Below are 24,166 nucleotides of genomic sequence, written 5' to 3'. Positions count from 1 at the left end.
GTCATGAAAATTTCAAAGCGTTTACAAAAAATCCTATTAATTACGGCTTTTATATATTTACAAAATATATAAAAGCATTTTAATAATTTTCTTTTAATTTTTCTTTAATAATTAATTATTATATTTAAAAAAAAAAATAAAACATTAATTATCATAAAATCATGCTTTGACAGTTTAGAAAAAGTTTGGGTTGGTTTAGTGAAACTTGATGAAGTTAAACACTAAATTAAATTAGGTTATACTTGTCCTAAAATCTATTTTAAAATTTATATTTTTGATAAATTATTATCATAAAATATTAATATTAATATTAACTATCTTAGAATAATTTGATAGAAGTTTAACTTGGTTTAATGGAAGTCAAGCAAGTTACACTCAAAATTTTAATTAAGTTATACATGATCATTTAACATATTCAAAAATTAAATACTTTTTTTATAATTATTTAAAAATATTAATAATCTTAGAACCATGTAGTAGTAGTAGTAATGTTAATGCTTAGGTTAGCTTAGTAAAAGTTAATCAAATTATACTCAATCAAAAATTCTATAATGATTTATTATACATTATTAAAAAATATTAATCATCCAATAATTATATCATAGTTACTCTATGAAAATTTCGATTGATAGAAGATTGACCCAGTTATATTTAAAATTAAAATAACTTATACTCAATCAAGAATCTATAAAAAAAATATTAAATTATAATTATAATTTTATTATACATTAAAAAATGAATATGTGACATCATATGGTTAAAAAAACCAATAATGAGATTTTTTCCAAGTAAAATATCCAATATAATATATAAAGCATTGGTTTGCCCAAAGATATTTTGTGGGTCCCAAACTTCAGTTCAATCAGCAATTGCCACATGGGAAAGGATATCAGTTAATTTGCCCATCCCTAGTAATTCAAATAAAAATTCTCTTGTCTTATCGGATTTAGTCATGATTAGAGTGTTTAGGATCAAAATCCGAATCCGATTTGGTGCTTATTTTTTGGTCTAAATTGACTAAAGAATACACAAAATGGATCTTACAATTTCGAGTATATGAAGAAAATCCGATCCGTTATCGCTTTGTAAACAAAACAAAAGCTAAGCCGTTCGAATATATCACCGTTTATAGAGGCATTGCCACATATAGGCGATATGCACCTCTGCTCGTCCTACCCCTCCTTCCGAGCCTCTCTCTCGAGCTCCTCTGCCTCTTTCTCCTCCACCGCTTCTTCCGTGCTCATCTCATGGGCGAGGTATCCTCTTCCTCCACACCGCTGTGTTCTTCGGTGCCGTCGTCTGCTCTCCGTCGCCGGTGTTTCTCGACGGGCAGATGCCGGAGAAGGCAGACCAGTGGAGGACGACAAGGAAGTGTTCGAAGACGATTCCTCCGATCATGCCTTCGTCCGGTAATTCTGCCGCCTTCATATTGGCCTGTCCTCGTAAAAGATTCTTGATCTTTTATCTTTTCTCTATTGCCATGGTTACAGGAAGCCCCAGTCGCTGCTTGTGGAGCGATACCAAGATGGCACTGCTAAGAGGTACGCACTCTCTATAAGCTGCTTATCGTCGGTTTGCGCAAATGCGTGCGTGTGGAAACCCGACGGCCTTGTGTTACCTGAGAAACCTAATCTGCGGCCTCCTTGTTTTCAGATTGCCTCGACAGACTCATGCACTCTTTTATGTTGACTGTTTCTTCTCTCAAAAGAAAATTAATGCTACAGACCAGATTCTTTACTGCCAAATGGGCCTCTAATTTCGTCAAGCAGATTGATAGGCCCCCCTACTATTAGAAGCCTCATCCGTCGATCCTTTCCTTACCCGATCCTTCTAATGTCATTGAGGGTTTATGCAGACTGTTTAAGCCGACTTTCTTCTTTTCTTTTTCCATCTTTTCGTTTGGCTTGTAAATCTCTTTTCTTTTTTGCTATGGCTCCCGACTGCCATCGATCACTACATGTGATCCCCATTGTCACAGCCTCCCTTGGGAGCATTAACCTCTTCTTTTATTTGTTAAGGCCAGATATATTGCTTCTATGCATGTTATGAATGAATGAGATCTAGTGGCCGTGTATGTGCATTCCCTTCTCTTTTTTTCTTTGGCTGGTTCATTATTGTGATTTATATCTGCAAAGACAAAGTTTGACTAGAAATTCTGATTGGCTATTCGGGGTAAATATAGGTTTATGTAGCATCAACACATCTCACCAGAATTAGTGTCTCATGCAGACAGACATTAAGTTCCGGCAATCTATATGCTTAAATATTGGCTTTATATACTTTGTTTGAATTCTGAACTTGACAGATATATCTGGGATGATAACTCCCAACTACTAACCTTTCGGGACGAATTTGGAGCTTTGACTAATGGAGTGCAAGATGAAGAAAGCCTCTCACAATTTTCTTTGATACCAAGCATTTTAAAGGAATTTGTACTTCCAGCAGGGTTTCCAGGTAGGTAGAGGTTCTTTAGCTAGTTTACTCATTAGTCATGTTATCTTCAAATCTTTTTCAAGGCCCCATGGTTACTTAATTGCAAACAACTTAATTTTTTTAAACATTGCTTAATCTATAAGATGTAATGATGCTAGTTGTTTTACCATTGTCTTGATCCTCCAAATTCCGATGGAGTTCCAATTTCTATGTCATTGTTAAGCATGAGAACATTTTTATGGATTTAGAAGAACAACAATTAATTCCAAACCTTAAATGTACCAAACTAGTGAACTATACTTTTTTTTTCTGTACACCCATACTCTACCGGGTCATTCAAAGTCATGTGGCAGAATAACATGGTGCATTCCTTGTCTGTTAAAGGCAGCAGTATTAATGGATTAATATGCATCATCATGGGAAATGGTGTATATGTGTGTGTGTATGTATATATATGTATATATATATGTATATATATATATATATGTATATATATATATATATGTATATACATGTGTATATATATGTATATATATATATATACATATATACATATGCATATATATATATACATATATATGTATATTTGTGTGTGTGTGTGTGTGTGTGTGTGTGTGTGTGTGGAGAGAGAGAGAGAGAGAGAGAGAGAGAGAGAGCAGCACGGTTCTCCTGGTAGAACTGAAAATGTTACCATTCTATATGGTTCTATCTATTTGAAGGAGGCAACAAATTTTTAACAACTTGATGGAGTGATGGGATTATGAACTATAGCACACAGTGGTGCTAAGCTCATTGTAATTGCTTTTAACAATTTTTTTCATGTGACCAATGCTATCTAATAGTAATTAATCTACTGTGTAAATCCGTCACACTTCACATTCTTGTTATTTTATTTTGAGGGTTCATTTCCCTCTAGATATATTAATTATTAGGTATTTATTCTAATGCATTTTTTGGATGTTTTACAGGATCAGTTTCGGATGACTATCTGGATTACATGCTATTGCAGTTTCCAACTAATGTAACAGGATGGATCTGTCACACATTGGTTACTTCAAGTCTGTTGAAGGTTTTTTATTTTCATTACTTGCAAGTCTCATTATATGTTTATTTGTTGAAAGACATAAAAGGCAAAAAAGTAGTTTTCAAAGTTTTTTTGTTTATGTTTTCACAGAGTCTCTGAATATTTGTTAGAATGTACATAAAATTCCAATAATATTTTGTCCTAGCATCATGTTGACCAATTGGAAGTTATTTCTTTTCATTGCTGTTTAGGTAACAAATTATCATAAAAAAGTTTTCCGTGGAACAACATTTTAGGAAAATCAGTAGTTAAAGACTAGGAAAAGAATGCCCGTTGTCAATATATATTACAATGTAAGTTCAATAATTCTTCAAAAGCAAAATGATGTTTTAATGCATAAACAAGATGTATAATCTTATGATTGAATATCTAAGTTTGATCAACCAGTGTGCAGTCTAATTATTTAACAGGGGAAATGTCTACAAGTCATGTTTTCATTATCATTTGTAATGGAAATACACTGTATGTCTATTTTGTTTATCTTTTCTTAGTTTATAATCATACAATTGAAAGAATTAGTTCGTAAACTATCTATAATCATTTTTTTATATAATTTACATTTATTGTTTGACAAAGGTACTGTTCCAAAGGAAAAAAATAATGTGCCATCTTCACGTCCATCTTGGACTGGCACACTTTGTTTTGTATTATCCAATGTCGTGTGCCATGTTGGCTTGTTGAGTGCCAGGCAATGTTGATAAGCTCATTTATAGGTGCACACAATAAAGAGGTCTATGCCATTTGTTTGCTGACATGGTGCACATCATGTAGCAAAGACAAATTAGCCTACCAGTTCTTGATTTTTAGTGTCACTCAGTGAGCTAGTTACATTTTTATAAATTCTTTCAGGCTGTTGGTTTGGGCTCTTTTTCAGGAAGTAGTTCTGCTGCTTCTGCTGCTGCTATAAGGTAATCCCTAGTTTTGTCTCTATTTGCCTATTCTTCAGTCAGCTTGTTTAATCACATTGTAGTTTTTTATATGTTGTTTCTTAGCTGCCAAACATTTTGAAAAGATTATTGATTAACTTCTAGGGGGAATCAGTTACATGTGATAAATGGTGGAGATTGACATGCCTTTTTTTGGGCTTCTTGACCTGACTTGAACTTGTTGAAAGAATCTGAGAGTTCATGGGAATCAAATTTATCATTGAAGAGGTAGAAGGGTAGCATGGAGCCGGAGGAAGATGGCGAAACATATCCTAATTTGTACCATTTGCAATATTCCCAACTTATAATCTTTTAGTATTGGTTGGGTTTGTTCCATATAAATATATATATGATACCAATAGGAAATTAGACATGACTTTTTTCTTTCGTGAGAAAGCAGCTCTGACTTTTCATTTTCTACTCTTCTTAGTTTCCTCCATCTCCTAACCCTCTTACCGTTGGTGTTAGCGATAACATTATGGTGATGATAATTCATGGTTGTAGCATTTCATTCAGATAGAAAGAGCTTACTTGCAGGAAATTCACTGGCTATGGTCCAAAATGTTAGCTTTTGCTTGATGTTGTGTGTGATGTGTGCACAACTTCGTAGCAAATATTATGGAACTACCTCTGTTTTGTACCAGCAAGTTCTGCCTTATTTGGTTGTGAAATACCTGCAGTTTTACCTAACTCAGAATCAGTGCATTCTTTGAGATATCACTTCTGTTTGCATCATCATGTATCACTTTTGTTTATGATTACAATGGCCTGTTTAACCAGGTGCACCATATTTTTTTGAACTACTATCTTGTTGAGATCATTAATGAATATGTTTGGTCTTTTGAATATCTTTGAGTTGGTTGAGCAAGTTTCTCATAGTGGATTTATTGTCTTGTGGTGAATGGAGACCTTTACTACTGCTGTGAGTTGATAATTTCAATAGATATAACTCTTCTCAAATTCATTCTACTTTAACAAGTTGACTTTGATTTATCTCAGATGGGTGTCAAAAGATGGTCTAGGAGCTATTGGTCGCTTATTTATTGGTACAAAAGAAAACTAGAAGATTATTTGTAAACACATTTGTTTATTCTCAACTGATATTGCTCCTTCTTAGGTGGACGTTTGGGGAATATTTTTGATGATGATCCAAAGCGATGGAGGATGTATGCAGATTTCATTGGAAGTGCTGGAAGGTTCTTGCAGCAATTTGTGCAAAAATAGTTATATACTCTGGTTAAAAATGAACACTGATTAATTGACCATGCAGCATCTTCGAGCTTGGCACACAACTATATCCAGAATATTTCCTCCCCCTTGCAGCTTTTGGCAATTTTGCTAAGGTATTACAGAAATGAGATTTTTATCTTTTTGTAAACAACTACTTGGACTTTTATGATCGTAAATTTTAATATTCTAGTATATATTTAACTGTAGAGTTCTGTTTCTCTTCGGCTAGTCCTGGTATACATAGATATAACTTCAGAAGGCTGCATTTGATACATACACATATGAGAATGGGTAAGATTGCAAGGTCCGCATCTGTACAAATCAAGTCAATGTCAAGAGACATCTTAGTATTGCCAGATCCAGATGTGAGCTGGGCTCAGTTTTCACATCATGACTGGTCTGAAATTGGACCCTATTTCTTTCAGACAATCAAACCCAACTTGATTGGTCTAGATCTTTACCAGATATAATATGTAAAGATGATTTACATACAAAACAATCTTGATTCTGTTTTATCAACTCATGCCCCACCCAGTTTGACTCAAGTTTTTAACAAACATAAAACATTCAAATGTGTCTAGATATTCATAAAATCATGGTATAAAATAACTATAAGAAAATTGGATCCAGTTTCTCCAAGTGTCTAAACCTTGATATGACCTGGATTTAGAACCGGGTAGTGGATTTTGCCCGTATATGAATACCAGGCTAATGGGTTTATATGGTGGCCTAGATTTTTCAATTCAAAGTGGGTCAGTCAGAGAAAATATGGTCACACCTAGGATTGTTATTATTTATATTTTTGTGCTAGGCTAATAAAGTTATTGTTAATTAACTTTTTAAAAAGTTTCTTAAGTATCTTATTCTTAGGTCAGAGCACAGTTTGTATCTCAAAATGCATTAATGTATTACAATTTCAAATGGCTTCTGTATGCTCTTCGAAGGAACTGATTTGGTTATCTTAACCAGGCTATAGCAAGAGGACTGAAAGATCCATCATTTCGTGTGATTCAAAATCATTTTGCTGTCTCTGCTAATCTTGGGGAGGTTGCAGCTAAGGTACTCAATGATAATATACAAGGAACAAAAATGTTTAGCACTTTTTATGTTTTACACTGGGTAATTATTACCCTACTAATTTGGATTGTCTTTTACAAATATCGTGATACTTTAGAGGCAGAGTGGACCCTGAGCATAAAGCTGCCTCACTTGTTTTAATGAAATTTGGATGAACTATGTACACTCGTTTTACTTCATAAAGTTCTCAATATAAGAGGACAAGTGGTAGGATATGCTTACCTGTTTTGTGTGAGGCTTTACATTTTTTTTTTTAGGTTTTCGGGTTTTGCTTAATTCTCAGTAGTTTTACCTCCAAAATTATATTTTGGAGGAAAATTATAGTTCAGAGAATTATATTAACACAACCACCTTCCTGTTTCAGAATGATGAAAATAGGGATTAACAATTAAATTTCAGGTGTGATTCATGACTAAGATGGTTTGCTGGCAAGTTTAGATTCTGTAATTTGCATTGCAAGATTGCTTAAATATGAGAAGGTTTTATGGTTAGACGATCAGTGATTTAAAGATGGAGATTAGTGACAGCAAGGGAAAAAAAATTTAGATTTGCAAAACTAGAAATAGCATTTTAACATAATTAAGAAAGTTGTTTTCTTGTACAACAGAATATCATGTAGTGAAATAATGTTTCTTTGCTCCTTTACTCCAGGAGGAAGTTTGGGAAGTAGCAGCTCAGCTTCTAGGACTTGGAATTGGCATACTGATCCTGGTGACCACTTGATTTTTAGGTTAACTGCCATCATTCTTAGAATTTTATTTTATTTTGAACTTAATTGTTTATTATATGTTTGACATAACATGATCCAGGATCTACCTGGGATACAGGCATCATATTCCTTGCTGGTTTTCACGTGGCTGAGCATGCGTCTTCTGCACCTTTGGCTACGTTTCCAGTCACTATCAGTTCTCAAGTTTCAGACTGTAAGATTATTTGACAATTGTATAATATCAAATTTTTTGAAGTATAAGAAAATAGGTAATGCGATTATTCATGTGGTCCCCGTTACTTGAAAATAGAGAATTCTTTATAATTCCTACTGGTGTTTTTTTTGTAATATGTTAAGCTGCCATATTAAATGATTTAAATGTTGCTTCAATATACATTATATTATATATATATATATATGTGTGTGTGTGTGTGTGTGTGTGTGTGTGTGTGGTTCGTCTTACTAGTCTATATCGGTATACCGATCAGTTTTTGGTATGGTATATACCGAGCTATACTGAGCGTACTAACACATGGTACATAGGGGTGTACTGATGTACCGCCCATATCAATCCCCTATCGGATCGGTATATACATATATACATATAAACATGCATATACATATATACATATAAACATGGATATACATATATACATGCATATGTATGTATGAATTTATTGTTACAGTTTTGTATCATTCTACTTCATGATTACATCGTGCAATGAGTTATTTTTCTTGGATAATATAGTCATTCTTCCGCATTGACTTTGCCAAAACATGAAATCTGATATTTTCCTTATTTCATCTAGATTTATCATTTGACGATCCTTGTTTCACTTTTCTCGGCAGATAAACATGAAACGTGCTCGGTTGCTTGTGAGATCACATGTTTTACATAATACAGTTCCAGGTACAGATCACCATTATAAGTTTACATCCACTTGTGTAGCCTCTGAAAGAATTTGTGCTAATCTTGTCTGATAGGGTATGTCACTTGCAACAAGGAAGAGAATTTTCTATCTTGGGAAAGATTCTTGCAGCCTAAAATTATTTTTGGTGTGTCTATGCAAAATATGATGGGAAAAAATGGCTCCAACGATATGGTATATAGCTCAAATTTGGCTATTGTCTTTTGGTCGCTATCATAGAGCACTGAGATGCTGTGTGGTATTTATATGTTTGCCAGCATTATAAATAATACTTTACATGTCTTATCTTAATCTCCACTTTCTTAGTCTGTAATTTCAAGATTTGTTCAGCTAACATAGACAATAATATTTTGGCCATCATTCTAATATAAAATCAGTCGTAGTGCCTGAGTGAAAATTTTGTGAAATGCTCCAAGTACATTTAGCAGACAACCAGAGAGACAGATTTTATGAAGCATGATCTCATTGGTCTTGGTGTTCTTACTGAATATATCAGTTAGTTTTTGCTAAATTGTATATGCCAAGGCAGTTGCATGGAGAAAGCTACAAGATGAAGAGACTATGTTGCAAGATTAGTTTGATAAATAATTATTTGTTTGGATCTTTTAGTTGTCTACTTATAAGGTTACTTGTACTGTTTGAAACAGGTGAAGACACTTCTTAAGTTATACTCAAAGGAAAGTTACATTCTCTATATGAAGCAGCAACAAGGAGGCTCTACAATTTTAGTTACTTTCAAGGTTGGTTAACGACAGTAATTCTTCTAATTTATTGTAGATGATTGTTCAATGATGAACATAATCACCTTTTTTTTAACTCGATTGGAGTGTATCATGCTGTAGGTTGGAGCTACTGGCCTGACAGTCTTGAGAAGCTTATGGCAGGCACATTGGCTCCACGAGTGTCAAGAAAGAACATCAAATCATGTCTTATCTTTGCTTGAAGAAAGCCTCCTGAAACTGGAAAACGGATTCGATGACTTCCTCAGGCAATTAAAAGGAGCTGGATGGGATGAACAACAGATCAAACTCAAGGTTCCCAAGAAACTTCTTTTCGACGAGTCAGAAAACCTCGAGCTTGCCCTTGATAAGTAGATCGTCTTGTTGCTGTTCCTAGTGCTTTACAGGTAAAATTTAACCCAATCTATGCCCACTCAATATTAACTTCAAGAGTCATATAAATAGTGAATGGATGAACCCTTGTTGGTTTGTGTAAGTTCATTTAGAATTGTTTACTCAGGGCATAATCGCAGGCTGTATATATAACTTTTTTATCAGGGTATTGTCTGAGCCATCTAGGTAGACAATGGAGGTATTTGTTGAAGTTTTGGAAATTTTGCTACAGTGGAGCTGTTGGATTGTCATATTATGTGAATGTTAGAATGGTTATACTCCTTTTTATTTTACTCACCAACACGACAAAACATAAACATTGTGAAGCCTTGAATATTGTCGGTGATTGCTAACATGTCATTAGGTACACTACAGGCTGAGGGTTTTTTTTTTCCCTGTAGCTTGCTCGAGAAGAAGCCTCCCAACAACAAAAGCCAAATGAGGTTAGTTCAGACGCTCATTAGTTTTTCCCCGTATTAATATGAAAGTTTAAGTATATATTTTTGCTAATTTTGTCTTTAGATATTTGGCTCACTGCCTGTGGATCAAGCTGGCAAGTTTTCTTTAAACAGTTGATAAAGAATAAATTTGGCTAATTTAATATTAATTTTGAGATGATGCGGAGGCTTAGGTTGGTAAAAGATGGACCTCTTTGAGTCTACTATTTGCAACGGTGCTTACAATTGCAAGAAGTTTTCATTGTGACCGGAGACTTTCTGCCTCAACCGAGCCTCCAACTGGAAGAGTTGACCGGAGGAGGGTATATATGTAGCTTAACCTTATCAATCCTTTTTTTGTTTTGTTTTGTTTTTTTTTATGATTGCCACCTGCATCCTTCACAGGCCGGTTATTGAGATTTTGCTTTCTACACATATGATTATTATCATACATATATATATATATATATATATATATATATATATATATTTGTTCGCTATAATTTCTTATGATTCCCCAGTGTTCTTAAAGTTGTGCATCTCATCTTGCAGTTACAGAAGGTGCTCATGCATTTCGTAAGGAATTTTTGCACGTAAATGCAGTTAGAGGATTAACCCAGAGCAAAACAATGTTCTATGTGCAGGCTAGATGATATACGTGCTTGAAGACCCCAGCCAGGGAACCCACAACAGCTAGAAGATTAAACAGAGCAAAACAATGTTCCATCGAGATGTGGTAGCGGGTCTCAAGTTTGAATCCACATGTGAGCATTATATCATTCGTTGTAATATCATTTTTTTATTTTAAAAAATAAGTATAAGAATTTTATAGTTGGTGTACGAGAGAAGATTAACCAATTGCGTCTCGTAAATGTTAGGCTCTGATGTACGTATGATTCGATCCTCCTATGTGGGTTTCGTCTAATTGTATAAACTGTCCGTTAAAAACCTTTTACTGCTGATAAATAATAAATTCAGTATCACTAATGAACCAATCTCTGGCTGTCTAAATTAGAGCTACAAATGTTCACAAGTAACTTTCCTAATGCTCGATAACCTATGAAGATAAAATCTGACGCAAGATCAGGGATCAAGGGATCATATCAGTTGGTTTGGTAAATGGGCACCAAGCTACCCTGCATGAATATAAGAACAAGAACCAGCTGTAGTAGCAAAGATATGTACCTTGAGAGATCCCACAATGCGGATAGCACATGCTTAGCATTGATTTAATGGCGTCAAACAAAATACACGCTTCGATGCAATCAGACTGGTTTCACGATGATACCTTGAAATCCCGTAGGATTGTTCTACACGCTTCGACGCAATCAGACTGGTTTCAGAATGATACCTTGAAATCCCAAAAGACAGTACTCAAATCACTCTGTTCATTTCAGACAATCGTGTTGTATAGCAGTATTCCAGCGTCTGCAAGGTGCCACAGGTTAAGGCTCATGGCGACCAACTGATGCATCTATCTTATCTGTTCGATGAAGAAGCACAGTTTGAGTGCATCATCCACCAAATTTGCAGAAACACTTACCGTTCCAGTGTTACAGGAGTCTGACAATATTTACAGTGGTTCCCAATGTGAAATCAAAAGAATTAAGGTGGTCCAAGTTTCCTCACACACTACTTTCACAATGGATGTATCTGGCAAAGTAGTTCCACATGCAATTGAAGCTACCCGAGGGAGTACACCATACGGCCAGCAAGCTCGTTTCCGACGACTTCAACAAAGCGTTGTAGCTGACTTTCTAGTTTAGAAATGATCCTCCTTTCTAGTGGGCCAAAGACTTTCTCAATGTCCTAAAAGTTACAAAACAGAAGATATCAAATCAGGTCACTTGTATAATGACAATGTAAGAGCAACTTAATATTGCATCATACCGCCAGCTAATTTTGTTACAAAGAACATAATCTAGCTCACATCTTAGGGGTGTAAAGTCACATGCATATCTCCTCCAAAATGTCTCAGGTGCTACTTGTTGCGGCAGGCTCCCAATTCAACTACTCCGCAAGATTGATGAAATGAAGAATGTTTACCAAGGGACAAAAGCAAGCTCATGTAAAAAAGTTGCAATTACAATATACTATAATAATTGTTTGGAGTTCTAAGGCCATAACTTGTGTGTCTAACACTGAGTTGGATTCAAATTTAAAACAAAAGGATCTATGTTTTTATTATAAAGGGACCCAACAAAGTTATCAATGCCCTCCGAGGTTTAAAATCTTGTCCAATGCCAATACCGGTTGATGGCCTGATAGGTACAGATCATGCATGGACCAATGCAACACTAGGTACCAATTGATATTGTCCAACTAAAAAGAAAAAGAGGGTGAAGAGGGAGAAAACAAAGAACTCGAGGAGAGGGAGGAGGTAGAAGAGGTAAGGTGACAGAGACAGAGAAAGAGGAGGGGAGGCGGAGGCAGCAGCAATGACACAGTGGGACAGAGGAAAAGAGAGCATGAGATGAGAAAAAGAACAAAAAGAATATCAAAAAGACAATTGTCAGAAGTTGCAAAACGATAAAATAATTAATAGAGCTAAGGAGCAATAGAATGTAAGAGAGAAAGAACAAAAAGGAAAAAAAATGATCAGACAATTGTCAAAATTTGTCAAAAAAATAAAAGAAAGTATTAGGGACCAGGTGATCACTGTACTTTAAGGTAACTATAACCAAGCAAAAACTAAGTGAAAACCAATTGTTCATATAGTGTTTTGTGGCCAAACAAGACAATACAAATCTGTACCGATCAGTACAACCAGTTTCTAAGACCATGATGCCCTCAATGCTAAAAAATCTTCAACAGATTGAGGCCTTTACTGACATCAACGGAAACAGCAAGGACACACAAAATATGAATAGCTGAGATCTAAGAAAAGATCAAAGGCAGTTTGGGCTTGGGACACACCTTGAACTTCACACATGAACCGTTGACATCAAGCACAATGTCACCAACATCATAAGCTCGTGAATCAGCAACATTCAATGCATTAGTTGCTGCTAAATTTGATTCATCCTCTACACCTGTATCCGAATCTTCATAATGAAAGCCAACTTCTTCATCTTCTTCTTCATCTTCATCAGACAGATCTTCCATTGGAGAAGAATCATGAAAATCAGGGCCTAAGTTTTCAACAGGATTAGGGAGCTTTGGTGACATTGCACAATCTTTTACATCCAGAGAATCTGATAGGATAACATAAGGAGTTCTATCGAGCAAAGGTCTTGCCACTTCAAATGGTACCCACCTGCAAAATCAACCGTTAGAAATGAATATAATGCAGCATTACACAGAGACTTTAGCTAATACAACAGTTATATGATGCACTACACATCTATGCTTGTGCTAAAGTTAAAAAAGAAGTGTTTCTGCATTGATCGAAGCTCTTTGATATAGGGCAAACTTACAAGATCGTATTTTAGTTGGTACACCAGTCACCTTATTTCTCTAAACATAAGTCCAAACAATTTAGGGCATACTTCTTTGTAGAAATTTTCCAATTTTTCAGAATTTTTTTCAATTTTTTACTAATTGATAATGGAACCTTTTTTCTCAAACTTAACAAATATGCTTGGAAAATTAAAAAAGAAACTCTAAATTTTTCATTGCTTAATTTTTCACCAAGCTTCTCTTATTGCAATCTATCATCATCATTGTTCCTGGCTTACTGTTGTCATAGTGTCACATTTATTGTTGTTGCCATTACCATTACCATTCAATCACTATCATCACCATGACACTGCTGTCACTATCACTACTATCATCACAGCATCGCTACCACTACCATTGTTAGAAGTTAGAACACCATCATAGCACCACTACCATCACCAACAACGCCCAAGTACTACCACTGTTACACCATCATTATTGTACACCACCACCACTAACATCAAGCTCTATCTTCCGCTGCCCCTACCATCAACACCTTCGACTACGATCATCCAACATCCCTGGGGTGTGCCACCATTAACACAAATTGATTGATGAACAGAAAAAAGCAAGAATTTTTTTTGTTTCAAGAGTAAACATGCTTTTGCATATTTCTTCGAAGAAATGAATTGAAAAATAAACATGAAAATAAAGATAAAACCTGAAAACCTGTTTTCTGGAAGTAATCACAGCCAAGTGTCGCACATGCATGAACCATATATACATATTTTTTAAAAAAGATCTAAATATAGAAGTTTCTTACTTCCCTCAACTGCATTTCGGATATGCAGATTATTGGTGGTAGCTGTAGAACTCTTCAGGTGATGGGTGCTAGAATATTCATGCTTCTACAAGCTTTTTTTATTTTGATAACTAAATGTTGCAAAAACCATCATTTTGAAAGGTTACTAATATTAGAACATGAATCTATAAACAAGTTTCACAACCCACGGAAACCTAAGTAAAAACATGAAGAGCGCATCTCACCTACTCAATATAACAATGAATATATATGTATATGATACATGCACATGTGCACCTAGACCATCATTAAGTGTAATATGCATGGATGTGAGTGCACATATACAAAAACAATGTGGATTCTTAAAGTACATGGAGTTGAGAGACTACTGAGTTCAATAAATTATAAGCATGTAGACACAATTTTTATGTGCACAGAATTAGAAACATTATTCAACATTAATAAATTCAGCACATATTTATCCAGGATTATCTTTGATAATTTGATCTGAAAGCTGAAGGGAGACCTACTTACTGGTAACGAAGAGGACAAAGTAGTTCGGATGGACGATATGCTGCTTTGTATCTCATTTTGTTGCAGGAGTGAATGTAATAGCCGAGATAGTAATACTGGAGACTAGGACAATGGTTTTGAGTCTCCTTTACCCAATTTATTTCCTGCAAAGCTGAATACTTTCCAAGTGATAGAAAGGCAAAATCAGGGTCCCAAAATAAATACTTGCTAGACAAACATCTTGGAAGAACATCCACAACACCAACTGCAACAAGCTTCCCATCAATCAAATACTGCTGATGGAAAGAGCCAAAACCACAAGGTGGAATTGTGTTATCACCACAAACTGGTGGAACAAATACAATAGGAGTATCCACCAGAAATCTTTTGTATGAACCTACTGTGACTTTTTCTGGTTTATCATCATGTACCTTAATTTGGTATCTTCTGTATAAAGCAAATTCTTCTTGATCAAAACTTGATCTGTTCATACGGATTTCAAGCTTTCTTCTCTTTTGTGGGAGAATTGCATTACTGTCAGCGGAGCAAATCCTTTTTGTATTACCTCTGTTACCTCTTGAAGCCTGCATACTTTCTTTAAGGTCAATGAATTCTGAGCTCCTCTTTTTGGTCGCAGAATAGAAATTTAGGTGGCCATTGCAAGCTTTTATTAAAAGCTCAGAAGGCAATTCATGCTCCTTCACTAAGCATGCCAGCTGTTCAGCAATAGTTGTTGCATTCAAATCCAATAATTCAGATTCCCGACATTTAATAGTCTCATCTGTAGACTGAGAGCGCCTAATAGCTGCCGCTATTTGAAATGCTATGCTGCTAGTATATACTAAATCTTCTGATATTTCCACCAGCTTTTTTTTGGCTTGGCATGTCACCTTCTTCACAACAGCCTTAGGAAGATGGGCAGTATAACTGACAAAAAGTGTGCTTACAGCACTATTAATTATGTTTGCCAAAGAATGAAGAATGTCATTTTCATTGCACATATTTTCACATGTACTAGCTGAAGATTCTTTTGTTGATAATGCAGTCATTTTCGTAATAGAGTCATTGCCAGAAAGCTTGAGTAAGCCCCTACAAGAATTTTCCTTTTGTTTTGAAGATTCAAATTTCTTCACTGATGTGGTATCATCTAAGAACCTGCACAGTCAGTTCATGCTATCTCTAAGCATCTAAATTGAATCTGAATTTGACAGTATAGCACTTTTCTGTAACTTGCCAAGACCTTTTCCAATACATAATATATCATGCCAAAAGCATAACAAAATTATCATCTGCAAAATGAGAGGAGGCAAGCTCTGATACCTTTGCATTTTTTTATATATACGAGCTTGCTCTTTGGAAGGATAGAAATCAGTGGCTTTCAGACGAATGGTATAAGATGGGCAACATGTTCCTTCCATCTCAGGTTTGTAAAGGAAGCAACCAGATCTCCTCCAACCATGGTCAAGCAGCTCTGTGGACAATACTTCACAATCAGACGACATGGGAAGTTTCACATGTATAAAAATAGCAATGGACAGAGGTAGTTAAAAAATGAACAAGGAAAAAAATTGTCCAAATATAAAAGAAAAGAAAACAATGTTCCCAAGGACTTCTCTAATTCATGCAATTTTCGGTGGCTAAAAAAAATGTCTTTAAATACTACCTGTAAAGAAACTATAATTGATGGAGTACTCTAGTCAATCATATGGGATAGTAGTTCTTAAGGCATTGAGAAACAGAAATAAATATATTCTGCACAAAAAATTCAGATGCCCAGTTCTCAAGCATAGACGAATTACATACAAGACATTAATTGTTGTGGTAAAGTGATCTGGAAATTGGTACAACTGGAGATGAGTTAACACCAATGTACAGCATGTATACATTTATAGTGGCCTTGAGCAATTTCAATGGCTTTCTTACACAAAAGGAAGAGCCATGAAATGCACATGGTAACAGGAAAAACATAATTACCTTGCCATACATATGCGGTAAATGCAGAAAAGTTCAGAGTTTAAGCTTTTAGAAAAATGATGAAATAAAACAGAGAATCAATTCCAGTAGATTTAGCAGAGAGAGAGAGAGAGAGAGAGAGAGAGAGGTCTAGTTAAAAATATTAATGTTCTACTGTGAAACAAATCATATTCTACCTCCTGCTGCTGTTTATGTTTTGAACCAAAAAATAAATCCCCACAAACTATAAAGAGACCTAGTGTTAGAAATATCATCATTCAACTAAATGATCAAATTTGGGAAAAACAATTTTGTCCTGACATTCTTGGCTGAGTTAATCGAGTCATAAGGGGCTACCAGCGGCATCCTTCTCATCCATGTTGCAGCCACTCATCCCCAAAACCACTTCTGCCTCCAATTGTGGCACTCTACTTGATCCAAATCCTGTCAGTCATGTAGTCTCCATGTATAAACAGAGTGCTGATGTTATGGATCTTTGTGCAGATCTTTCCCACTGTCACTTATTATGACAACCCTGGCAAAAATGTTAAAAAGAAAGTTTAGTACCACCTCACTTTTGCCTGACACCATTGTTGTCCAACAACTATGTTGGCCACTACGGCCAATCAAGAGTTCCAACCCTTATCTTGGAAAGCATTCCTTTTAAACATCATAATGGTAAGAAAGAGATTCGATTTGTACCTGGGTTGGCCATACAATTCTCTCTTCAGTCTCTTCTTTGCAACATCTAGTTACCTCCATCTCCTTTTATTTGGCTCTCTCTCAACCCCACCCTCCCCAATTAAAAGCAAACCTTAACATAGTTTCTGTCTTTCTAATAACATCTGCCAGACCCCTTCTTTGATTACCAGCTATCCAGCTTATCTAATCCCTTACTTTCATTTCACATACTTTCATGGGGAAATGAAATCTCTAACTTCACTTCTCAAAACCTGAAATCCAAAAGAAATCTTCTTCTTTATTTTGCTGTCCATCTCCCCTTTCCACATAAATCATCGATCTATAATGGATGATGAATGATGATCGGCTATTATGCATACAAAACCATGGATGATATATGCGTACAAACTATGTAGGTTCATATCACATAGCCAAATGTTGATATATATATATATATATATATATAAATGTTTGTTACAATTTAAACTAAGATTTCTGGAGCATTCAACAGAAATTGTAATGCTATCTCAACACCATAACTAACAGTCCCAAAGTAACTGGTGTGAATTTGTGATCTATAAGTCATGCAGTATAAGGTCAATGCAAAATATAATGGCATTGTCAACATCAAACAAGTAGAGAACAATGTGTGAAACAACATGAACTCAATCAATCTCAAGATAACATCAACATCATATTAAATCAAGGGTATTTCTTTTTATTCTTTTCCTAAAGGTTGACATATAACCTTAGTCACTGGAATTCGTAATGGAAGGTTGAAAGAAACAACTGCAGCAGCAGCAGGGAGGTCACCGGACAGCTTCAAGAGATAATCTAAAAATTAGGGCATAATTGAGAGAGCACATAAGCCTCCCCTAAATACTACCAGCAATAATCCAAGAATTAACTAATTGAATTGACACAGGTAGAGCAGTTGACTTCAGTTAGGTGAAAAAAGTTTTATTTACTGTTCACTTTTGAAATTTTATTGCATTATCCAATGGTTAGACTAATTTCTCTTATATTTTAAACAAAAAAGGTTTTTACCTCCCCGTCATAATCTCTTGTCCTATACATCTTATTAATTACCTCTTTGGGAGATAGGAAATGCAGTAATTGGAAAGGGAACAAACAATAAGATAAGCTACAAACCTTGGTAGTCCTCAGCTGTTATACTGTCAGCCCATAAACCTGCACAATTATCTGATGCGTAAGTTGCAAAATAAATAGAAACGCTAGAGTGTAAGAGCATACATTGTGAAGAATAACCCAACTTTTAAACCAGGAGCCATAAAGTAAAGGAAAACAAAGTTCGAAGTAAGCATAAATATTAAGGTGCGCCCGCTAAATTGCTAATACTTTGACACGATTTCTTCGGGCGATCGCATCAGAAGAGTGCGACGGAGGAGGGAAAGGAACCGGAAAAGGAAAAAAGGAATTCGCCGGGAAACAAAATTTCGATTTTTGCTTAGCTAGTCAACCGAGGAAACCATTCGCGACGTTTGGTGGATCAATCAGGAATCAACGAATCTGAAATCCAAGGATGGATTGGAATACCGTGGGAGATGCTGGAGTAGGAGGTGGATCTGCAGTATCCGCAAGAGGACCTCCTCCTGCCATGATCGGTGACCTTACTCTCACCGATCGCCCCTCCTCCCTTCACCCTTTCCGTTCCTCCTCCCCGGCCGCTGCGGCTACTGCTGGCCCCATCCCCCATTCCTCCCCGGCCTCCCTCCTCTTCGTCCGTCAAGGGACAAGACCTCTGCGCTTCGCGTCGGGGCTCAATCAACCGAAAGGTAGTACGAGGAACCGAGCGGCGACGGCGAGGAGAACTGGGGGCGAGATCGTCGCTCGAGATTGCAAGAGGCTTCGCAAACCTACTCTTGTGGGTAATTGGACCGAGGGAAGGTGACTTTTTAAGTTGCCCTCGACGAAGCTGAATTAAATACGACGTCGTTGGGAATCATGGAGGTGGAGTGATCATGATGTGATGAACGGGTGATATCGAAAGATGCTTCTTTCCGGTTTTGCAATTTGAGGCCACTCTTTCTTTTATTTTCTTGCGGTTTTAGATATTTTTTAATCACTAAAAGAGGCTCTAATAATAATAATAATAATAATAATAATAATAATAATAATAATAATAATAATAATTACGACTTATCAGACAAAAACACTTAAACTCTAAGCTTTATCCAAAGAATGATTCATTTTTGTTTGAGCTTTTTGTGGATCGATATTGAATAAGAAGGATTTTAATATTTGGAGAATTGTGTGAAGAATTTTAGTATATAATATTTTTTCCAAAGCAAGAAACTATGTTTTGTTTAAGAAGACGAATATTTTTGTTTGGTATATAATATTTTTGTTTAAGAATATCTCCAAAAACATCCTTCCTGTTCATCATTCTTACTCTATTTCCTTCCCTAAACACATGGTTAATAGAGTGCGAGACAATAATTTTAATATAAGAAAGAGATATTCATGTCATAGCACAAATACGCTATTTAAGAACTTCAAAAGAATATATGTAAAAAGTTTTTTCTAAAGCATATTCTATTACTTTGAATCAGAAGACAAGATTGAACAAATTAGATTTAGTGAACTATGATAGAGTTATGTACTGTTAACTCAAGAACAAAGCTGTTTTATTCCTGAATTCTTCGTCAGTCATCAGATAAGACACAAGAGAAGACAAGATTGAGATGGCAGATGTTTCTTAAAGACGCTGGATTGTAATTGATGCATACACAAAGTAGCATCGAATATCTAGCTAAACAAGCAAATTACATGCAGGTAAAATGTTCGAGCGATTCATGTACAAGAGGGATTCACATCACAGAATGCCAGTGTTGAACTCCGATATGCCTCTCTTGTGGTTATTCTTCGTCTTCATCTTCACTTATCCAACCGTAACATGGAAGCCTTCGTGGTCTTAGACTAATAAACTGATTTGACAGATTTTGATGACAACCTGAGCTCGATGCAGACAGTGGCTCGACCTCTCTTGCAGTCAAATTTGGCTGGCCGCCACCATTCACCTTGTGCTCCAGGCCCTGGTTCGGGTCTGTACTTGAAATGTCCTTCCAATTTACAGGTTCTTCTAGGGTGCAGCAAGCAAAGGGAACATGGTCAAGTGTGAAAAATACTAGAACATTAAGATCTAAAACAAAACTAACCACACATCTAGTGAAGAATTAGCAAGGTCTGCCTCACCAGCCTGAGCAACGTTGCTGGAAACTCTCGAGGCCGTAGCTTCTTCCCTGGTTCTTCCCTCCTGAAGCAGGCATTATGGATCTTTGCAGTGAAGAATACATTTAAAATGAAATAGGATATTGAATCAGAAGAATTCTGAATATTATGGCATGTTAAATTAGAATATGTTGGAACAAACAGGAAATTGCATACTGGTGTAACCACTACATGTCTTCGTTAACCATAACATTAATAAACCACGAGGGAAGGTATTCGCTAAAGAAAAAAGAAAAGGCAAGAGCAGTTTGAACTTTGTACACAACCAATCTAGCATAATGTATTACTTTGAAGACAAACTCAAAGAAAAAGTAGATCGGAATACTGTTTAGCTAACCTTGATCAGAACCAACCAGAACATTAAGCCACCTTTACAGCCATTGACATACAATGGCCCCATCCGTGCTCTCACAGGACCATAATTTCACAAACAAGTAAGATTTTAGTGGCTTGAGATTTTTACATCAAATATTTATGTTTTACAAGTTAAAGGCAATATCCATTGCATGAGTCCAATTACAGAAAAATAAATATTTTGTTTTAAAAGTTTGAAAAGAAAATTCTGTTGAACCTACCTTCAACTCTGTAATCTGGATGAGGGTTTTTTGCTCATAGCAATCAGAATTTTATGAGGATCTAGATCAAGCTATCTGCTAACACGCACACACATTCATGTATGTGATTGAAGTGAACCTAGTAAGACCATGAAGCTTTTTAAGTCATATAAATTCATTAGAGGGGCAAAAGTTCCAAAAAACAAAGTGAAACTGCTTCATTCAACTTATGGTGGACATGTCTAATCTCATTCTAACTATTTAAACGCTGCTTAACATTCAAAAGAAACTTTACAATGCTTTTCTTAAGAGTAAGCAAACTGGTCATAAAGACTTCTTTGTCCAAAAGAGAACCAAATGTTGTCCAAGAACAATTAATGCTTTACATGTGAAGGTGGCATCAAAACCACAATAGAGACCAAAAAGATGGAAGGGGAAGATGGGTGGAAACACTTTAGTATGAGAACATGTTAAAGAACCAAGACATGATATTAAGCAACTTAATTAAGGATCCTACAATTATAGTTACAATATTTGCTTTGATCTACCAGGATTCCAGGATTCCAAATTAGAAGTATTCACTTTGGAATTTTGTGCAGCAGTTTAATCTATAAATGCAAATGATCACTTTATTTTTCATAAAATTGTGCATGTCCATTATATTTACCACTCAGTCACTATATTATGTTATTGCCTGGAAAAATAAGGTTGCATATAGATAGTGCACCAACTAGCACGACACAGAACCAAACCTGAGACAAAAGAGAGATGCACAAAGATACCAGTTGTCCAAAGAAGTACCTCTCTTGCCTCTTGTTTTTGCTCTTCTAGGATGGTCTCGATAACCAGACTGTAACTACCTTCTTCAATAAGGTACCACGCAGCATTGTCATCATAAACCTACTAGTTTCCAAGCAGCTTCTAAGACACTTCAAAAGACAAAAAGAAAATGAGAATGAAAAGAAGAAAAGTGGAGGGGATCTTACTTTGAGAAGTTTATTGATCGTCGAGCAGATAGTTTCTTTAGAGAAACCATAAGGAAGCAATGCATCAAGGGCTGCGTCTATCCGCTTCAGCCCTACCTAAATCATTTAGATAAGAAGGTAATCTGGAGGAAAAGGAAAACCATACCTGGCAGTTGAACTGGTAGAAGGTGTGTGGTGTACCTTCTTCTGCCTTCTTGGAGCCATGTGCAACAACAGTTCTCAAGCTCCCACGGCTGCCTTCTTCACCTCCTCTTCTCTTTCTAGTGGAATGGAACACAACCTGCCTCCTTCCCTCAAAACATTGATATGAAGGTCCTCTGGCATAGCCACGAAGAACTAAGATTAGGGATTCAGGTCATCTCAAGTTTGACAGAGCAATCCACCCAGTATCCAAAAGTAGAGTCACACCAAATACACAACAGCGTCTGATAGTTATCAATCATCTAGTTTTAGTAAACATGAGAAATAACAACAATTGTTATAAACAGAATGACCAATGATAAAGATCACAGGTACATAAAATAGAAAATGTACACCAGAACCTGGAATGAGCTATAGTGGGAAACGACAAATTATTATTATGGCAAAGTTATTGTTATGTGTTGATAGATTGCAGTATACCAAGTGCTCCAAGGACAGGAATTAGTAGGAAGCATAGAAACACATTATGCTGTTACTTCCACCACAATAAAACTTCCAATCCTATGCATTTATTGCACAAACTACAGGGCACACCGCTCTGCATCTCATAACGCACTAGAGATCAGTTCAACAATATGATAAGTTGCAGGAGAAACAACAGTTGCATAATCTAGAGATTCTAGACACAGAGGTACCAAATTCAAAGAACAACACGGACAAACAATCTTCAAGATTCAATACATTAGGGACGAGATATATACGTATGATTCAATCAACTTGATACGAGTAGCGATTTGAAATGCTATAAGATTCTCGAAGTAGCTATGTTCTACTGTCTCCTGCAAAAATCTCCAAACGGGTTACAGTGAGACATTCTTAACAAAGGATGAACTTTCAGACAAGATTCATCAAAAGAGTCCTTCAAGTCTCAAGCGAACTAATTCATTGCAAAAAGAGAGAAACCTAGAGAAATAAGGAGGATAGAAACGAAGGGATAGGGCTAGGGGGAGGGGGTCCCGCGAAAGAAGAGGACGGCGGTGAGAGAGTGGTGATCCGGTGGCTGTTCTTACTCCGGCGAGTTACCCCAACCGGACGGCGAATATATTTCACCAAAGTTGCTACTGCACACACGACGTACTATACAGAACGGGCGAAGTGATCGACCGTCTCAAGCAGAATGAGAAGTCCGATGAGATCGGAAACGAAAAAGTTGGAAGACTTGTGGTACCTGAGAAAGCAGCGTCGTGTTGGCAGCAGAAAGACCGGCTAGGCGGAGGACGAGTGGAGGGGGCCAGCAAAACCCATAAGAGATCGCTAGGGTTTTAAAGGAGTGGTTTCTTACTTTGGAGAGGGAGCGGCGTTTGGGGATTGGGATGGGGCGGAGGAATGGCCAATGCGCGGTCGATCGGGTAAACACGAAAGAGCGAGCATGGAGGCCGACGGAGATAACAAAATAGAGAAGACAAAAAAAATGGGAAAATAAATAATAAAAGGATAAATTCTCTAAAAAAAAATGGTGGGAAGACAAATAAATTCTCAGTATTTTTTATTTTCTAAAATATGATATTACTCTTTTATTCTATTGTCATGGTTTTCGCTCAATCATATTCACTCAACTACTGTATGGGGGTCATTGGATCCGGGATGAACCTTGTACTCTTTAACGCTGTAGTTGAGGTTGTTATCATCTTCACTCTCTTGATTGTTATCATGCCCTCTTGATTGTTATCATGCCCCCACAAGATACGTAATTGATGTCTGGCAACTTATTCTAGCACAAAGTGAAGACATCATTTCCGCGTTATGGATGGACAAGTTTTGTAAATCAGAGGTGATGTGATAGCAGAGTCCACAATCCAATTTTAATGACCAGTAGTAACTTTGTCACATAGTTAGACTCTTTATTGATTTATGTGATCAGGACGCTAAGGTTGAGGATAATTGAAATAATCGTGTTGGTGGTTGTAAT

General features: G+C 36.2%; 3 protein-coding genes across 21 annotated transcripts; 1 reads left to right on the top strand and 2 right to left on the bottom strand.

The window, feature by feature from the left end:
* Positions 1 to 1,111: 1,111 nt before the first annotated feature.
* On the top strand, positions 1,112 to 10,826 carry LOC135649567 (protein root UVB sensitive 5-like). 16 transcript variants are annotated; one of them, XR_010501316.1, is made up of 18 exons: positions 1,112 to 1,409; positions 1,491 to 1,541; positions 2,306 to 2,454; positions 3,402 to 3,502; positions 4,367 to 4,425; positions 5,443 to 5,489; positions 5,561 to 5,639; positions 5,714 to 5,786; positions 6,643 to 6,732; positions 7,402 to 7,461; positions 7,560 to 7,673; positions 8,309 to 8,369; positions 8,444 to 8,562; positions 9,036 to 9,128; positions 9,231 to 9,514; positions 9,902 to 9,943; positions 10,023 to 10,260; positions 10,490 to 10,826. XR_010501316.1 is itself a non-coding variant. In XM_065168052.1 (16 exons), exons 1-15 carry the CDS (start codon positions 1,156 to 1,158, stop codon positions 9,480 to 9,482), a joined length of 1,602 nt encoding a protein of 533 aa, XP_065024124.1. In that variant the 5' UTR covers positions 1,112 to 1,155; the 3' UTR covers positions 9,483 to 9,514; positions 9,876 to 9,981. The 16 variants fall into 16 exon arrangements, 1 of the variants encoding a protein (XP_065024124.1); XR_010501321.1 differs by lacking the exon at positions 10,023 to 10,260 and having other exon boundaries at positions 10,582 to 10,826; XR_010501314.1 differs by having other exon boundaries at positions 9,902 to 10,260.
* A 305-nt stretch (positions 10,827 to 11,131) lies between these two features.
* LOC135649566 (arginyl-tRNA--protein transferase 2-like) lies at positions 11,132 to 19,156 on the bottom strand. 2 transcript variants are annotated; one of them, XM_065168051.1, is made up of 7 exons: positions 18,822 to 18,915; positions 18,417 to 18,455; positions 18,013 to 18,084; positions 15,951 to 16,101; positions 14,652 to 15,785; positions 12,854 to 13,193; positions 11,132 to 11,746 (listed from the first exon to the last, which is right to left on the bottom strand). In XM_065168051.1, the coding sequence occupies exons 4-7, from the start codon at positions 16,046 to 16,048 to the stop codon at positions 11,621 to 11,623; spliced, it is 1,698 nt and encodes a 565-aa protein (XP_065024123.1). In that variant the 5' UTR covers positions 16,049 to 16,101; positions 18,013 to 18,084; positions 18,417 to 18,455; positions 18,822 to 18,915; the 3' UTR covers positions 11,132 to 11,620. The 2 variants fall into 2 exon arrangements, with proteins under 2 accessions (XP_065024123.1, XP_065024122.1); XM_065168050.1 differs by lacking the exon at positions 18,013 to 18,084 and having other exon boundaries at positions 18,822 to 19,156.
* Positions 19,157 to 20,000: 844 nt separating this feature from the next.
* Positions 20,001 to 23,564, bottom strand: LOC135649568 (uncharacterized). 3 transcript variants are annotated; one of them, XM_065168053.1, is made up of 6 exons: positions 23,426 to 23,564; positions 22,237 to 22,373; positions 22,057 to 22,152; positions 21,872 to 21,970; positions 20,481 to 20,541; positions 20,001 to 20,367 (listed from the first exon to the last, which is right to left on the bottom strand). In XM_065168053.1, exons 2-6 carry the CDS (start codon positions 22,258 to 22,260, stop codon positions 20,144 to 20,146), a joined length of 504 nt encoding a protein of 167 aa, XP_065024125.1. In that variant the 5' UTR covers positions 22,261 to 22,373; positions 23,426 to 23,564; the 3' UTR covers positions 20,001 to 20,143. The 3 variants fall into 3 exon arrangements, with proteins under 3 accessions (XP_065024125.1, XP_065024126.1, XP_065024127.1); XM_065168054.1 differs by having other exon boundaries at positions 20,001 to 20,364; XM_065168055.1 differs by having other exon boundaries at positions 20,225 to 20,367; positions 20,481 to 20,561.
* Between the last annotated feature and the right edge of the window lie 602 nt (positions 23,565 to 24,166).

This window comes from Musa acuminata, chromosome BXJ3-9, assembly GCF_036884655.1.
Source record: "Musa acuminata AAA Group cultivar baxijiao chromosome BXJ3-9, Cavendish_Baxijiao_AAA, whole genome shotgun sequence".
Classification (NCBI taxonomy): domain Eukaryota; kingdom Viridiplantae; phylum Streptophyta; class Magnoliopsida; order Zingiberales; family Musaceae; genus Musa; species Musa acuminata.
The sequence above is the reverse complement of the archived record's forward strand: the minus strand, read 5'-3'. Positions and strand labels throughout refer to the sequence as shown.

Coding starts and splice junctions, on each gene's coding strand:
- LOC135649568 (XM_065168053.1), bottom strand. CDS start 22,260: ATGGCTCCAAGAAGGCAGAAGAAG. Junction 22,153..22,236: donor CTCCAAGAAGGCAGAAGAAG/GTACACCACACA, acceptor TAAATGATTTAG/GTAGGGCTGAAGCGGATAGA. Junction 21,971..22,056: donor CGATCAATAAACTTCTCAAA/GTAAGATCCCCT, acceptor GGAAACTAGTAG/GTTTATGATGACAATGCTGC.
- LOC135649566 (XM_065168050.1), bottom strand. CDS start 18,981: ATGGGGGATGGGGCCAGCAGTAGCCGCAGCGGCCGGGGAGGAGGAACG. Junction 16,102..18,416: donor AACAGCTGAGGACTACCAAG/GTTTGTAGCTTA, acceptor TATTGTCCACAG/AGCTGCTTGACCATGGTTGG. Junction 13,194..14,651: donor CTTTGTCCTCTTCGTTACCA/GTAAGTAGGTCT, acceptor TTGATTTTGCAG/GTGGGTACCATTTGAAGTGG.
- LOC135649567 (XM_065168052.1), top strand. CDS start 1,156: ATGCACCTCTGCTCGTCCTACCCCTCCTTCCGAGCCTCTCTCTCGAGC. Junction 1,542..2,305: donor CAAGATGGCACTGCTAAGAG/GTACGCACTCTC, acceptor TGAACTTGACAG/ATATATCTGGGATGATAACT. Junction 8,563..9,035: donor AAAATGGCTCCAACGATATG/GTATATAGCTCA, acceptor TGTTTGAAACAG/GTGAAGACACTTCTTAAGTT.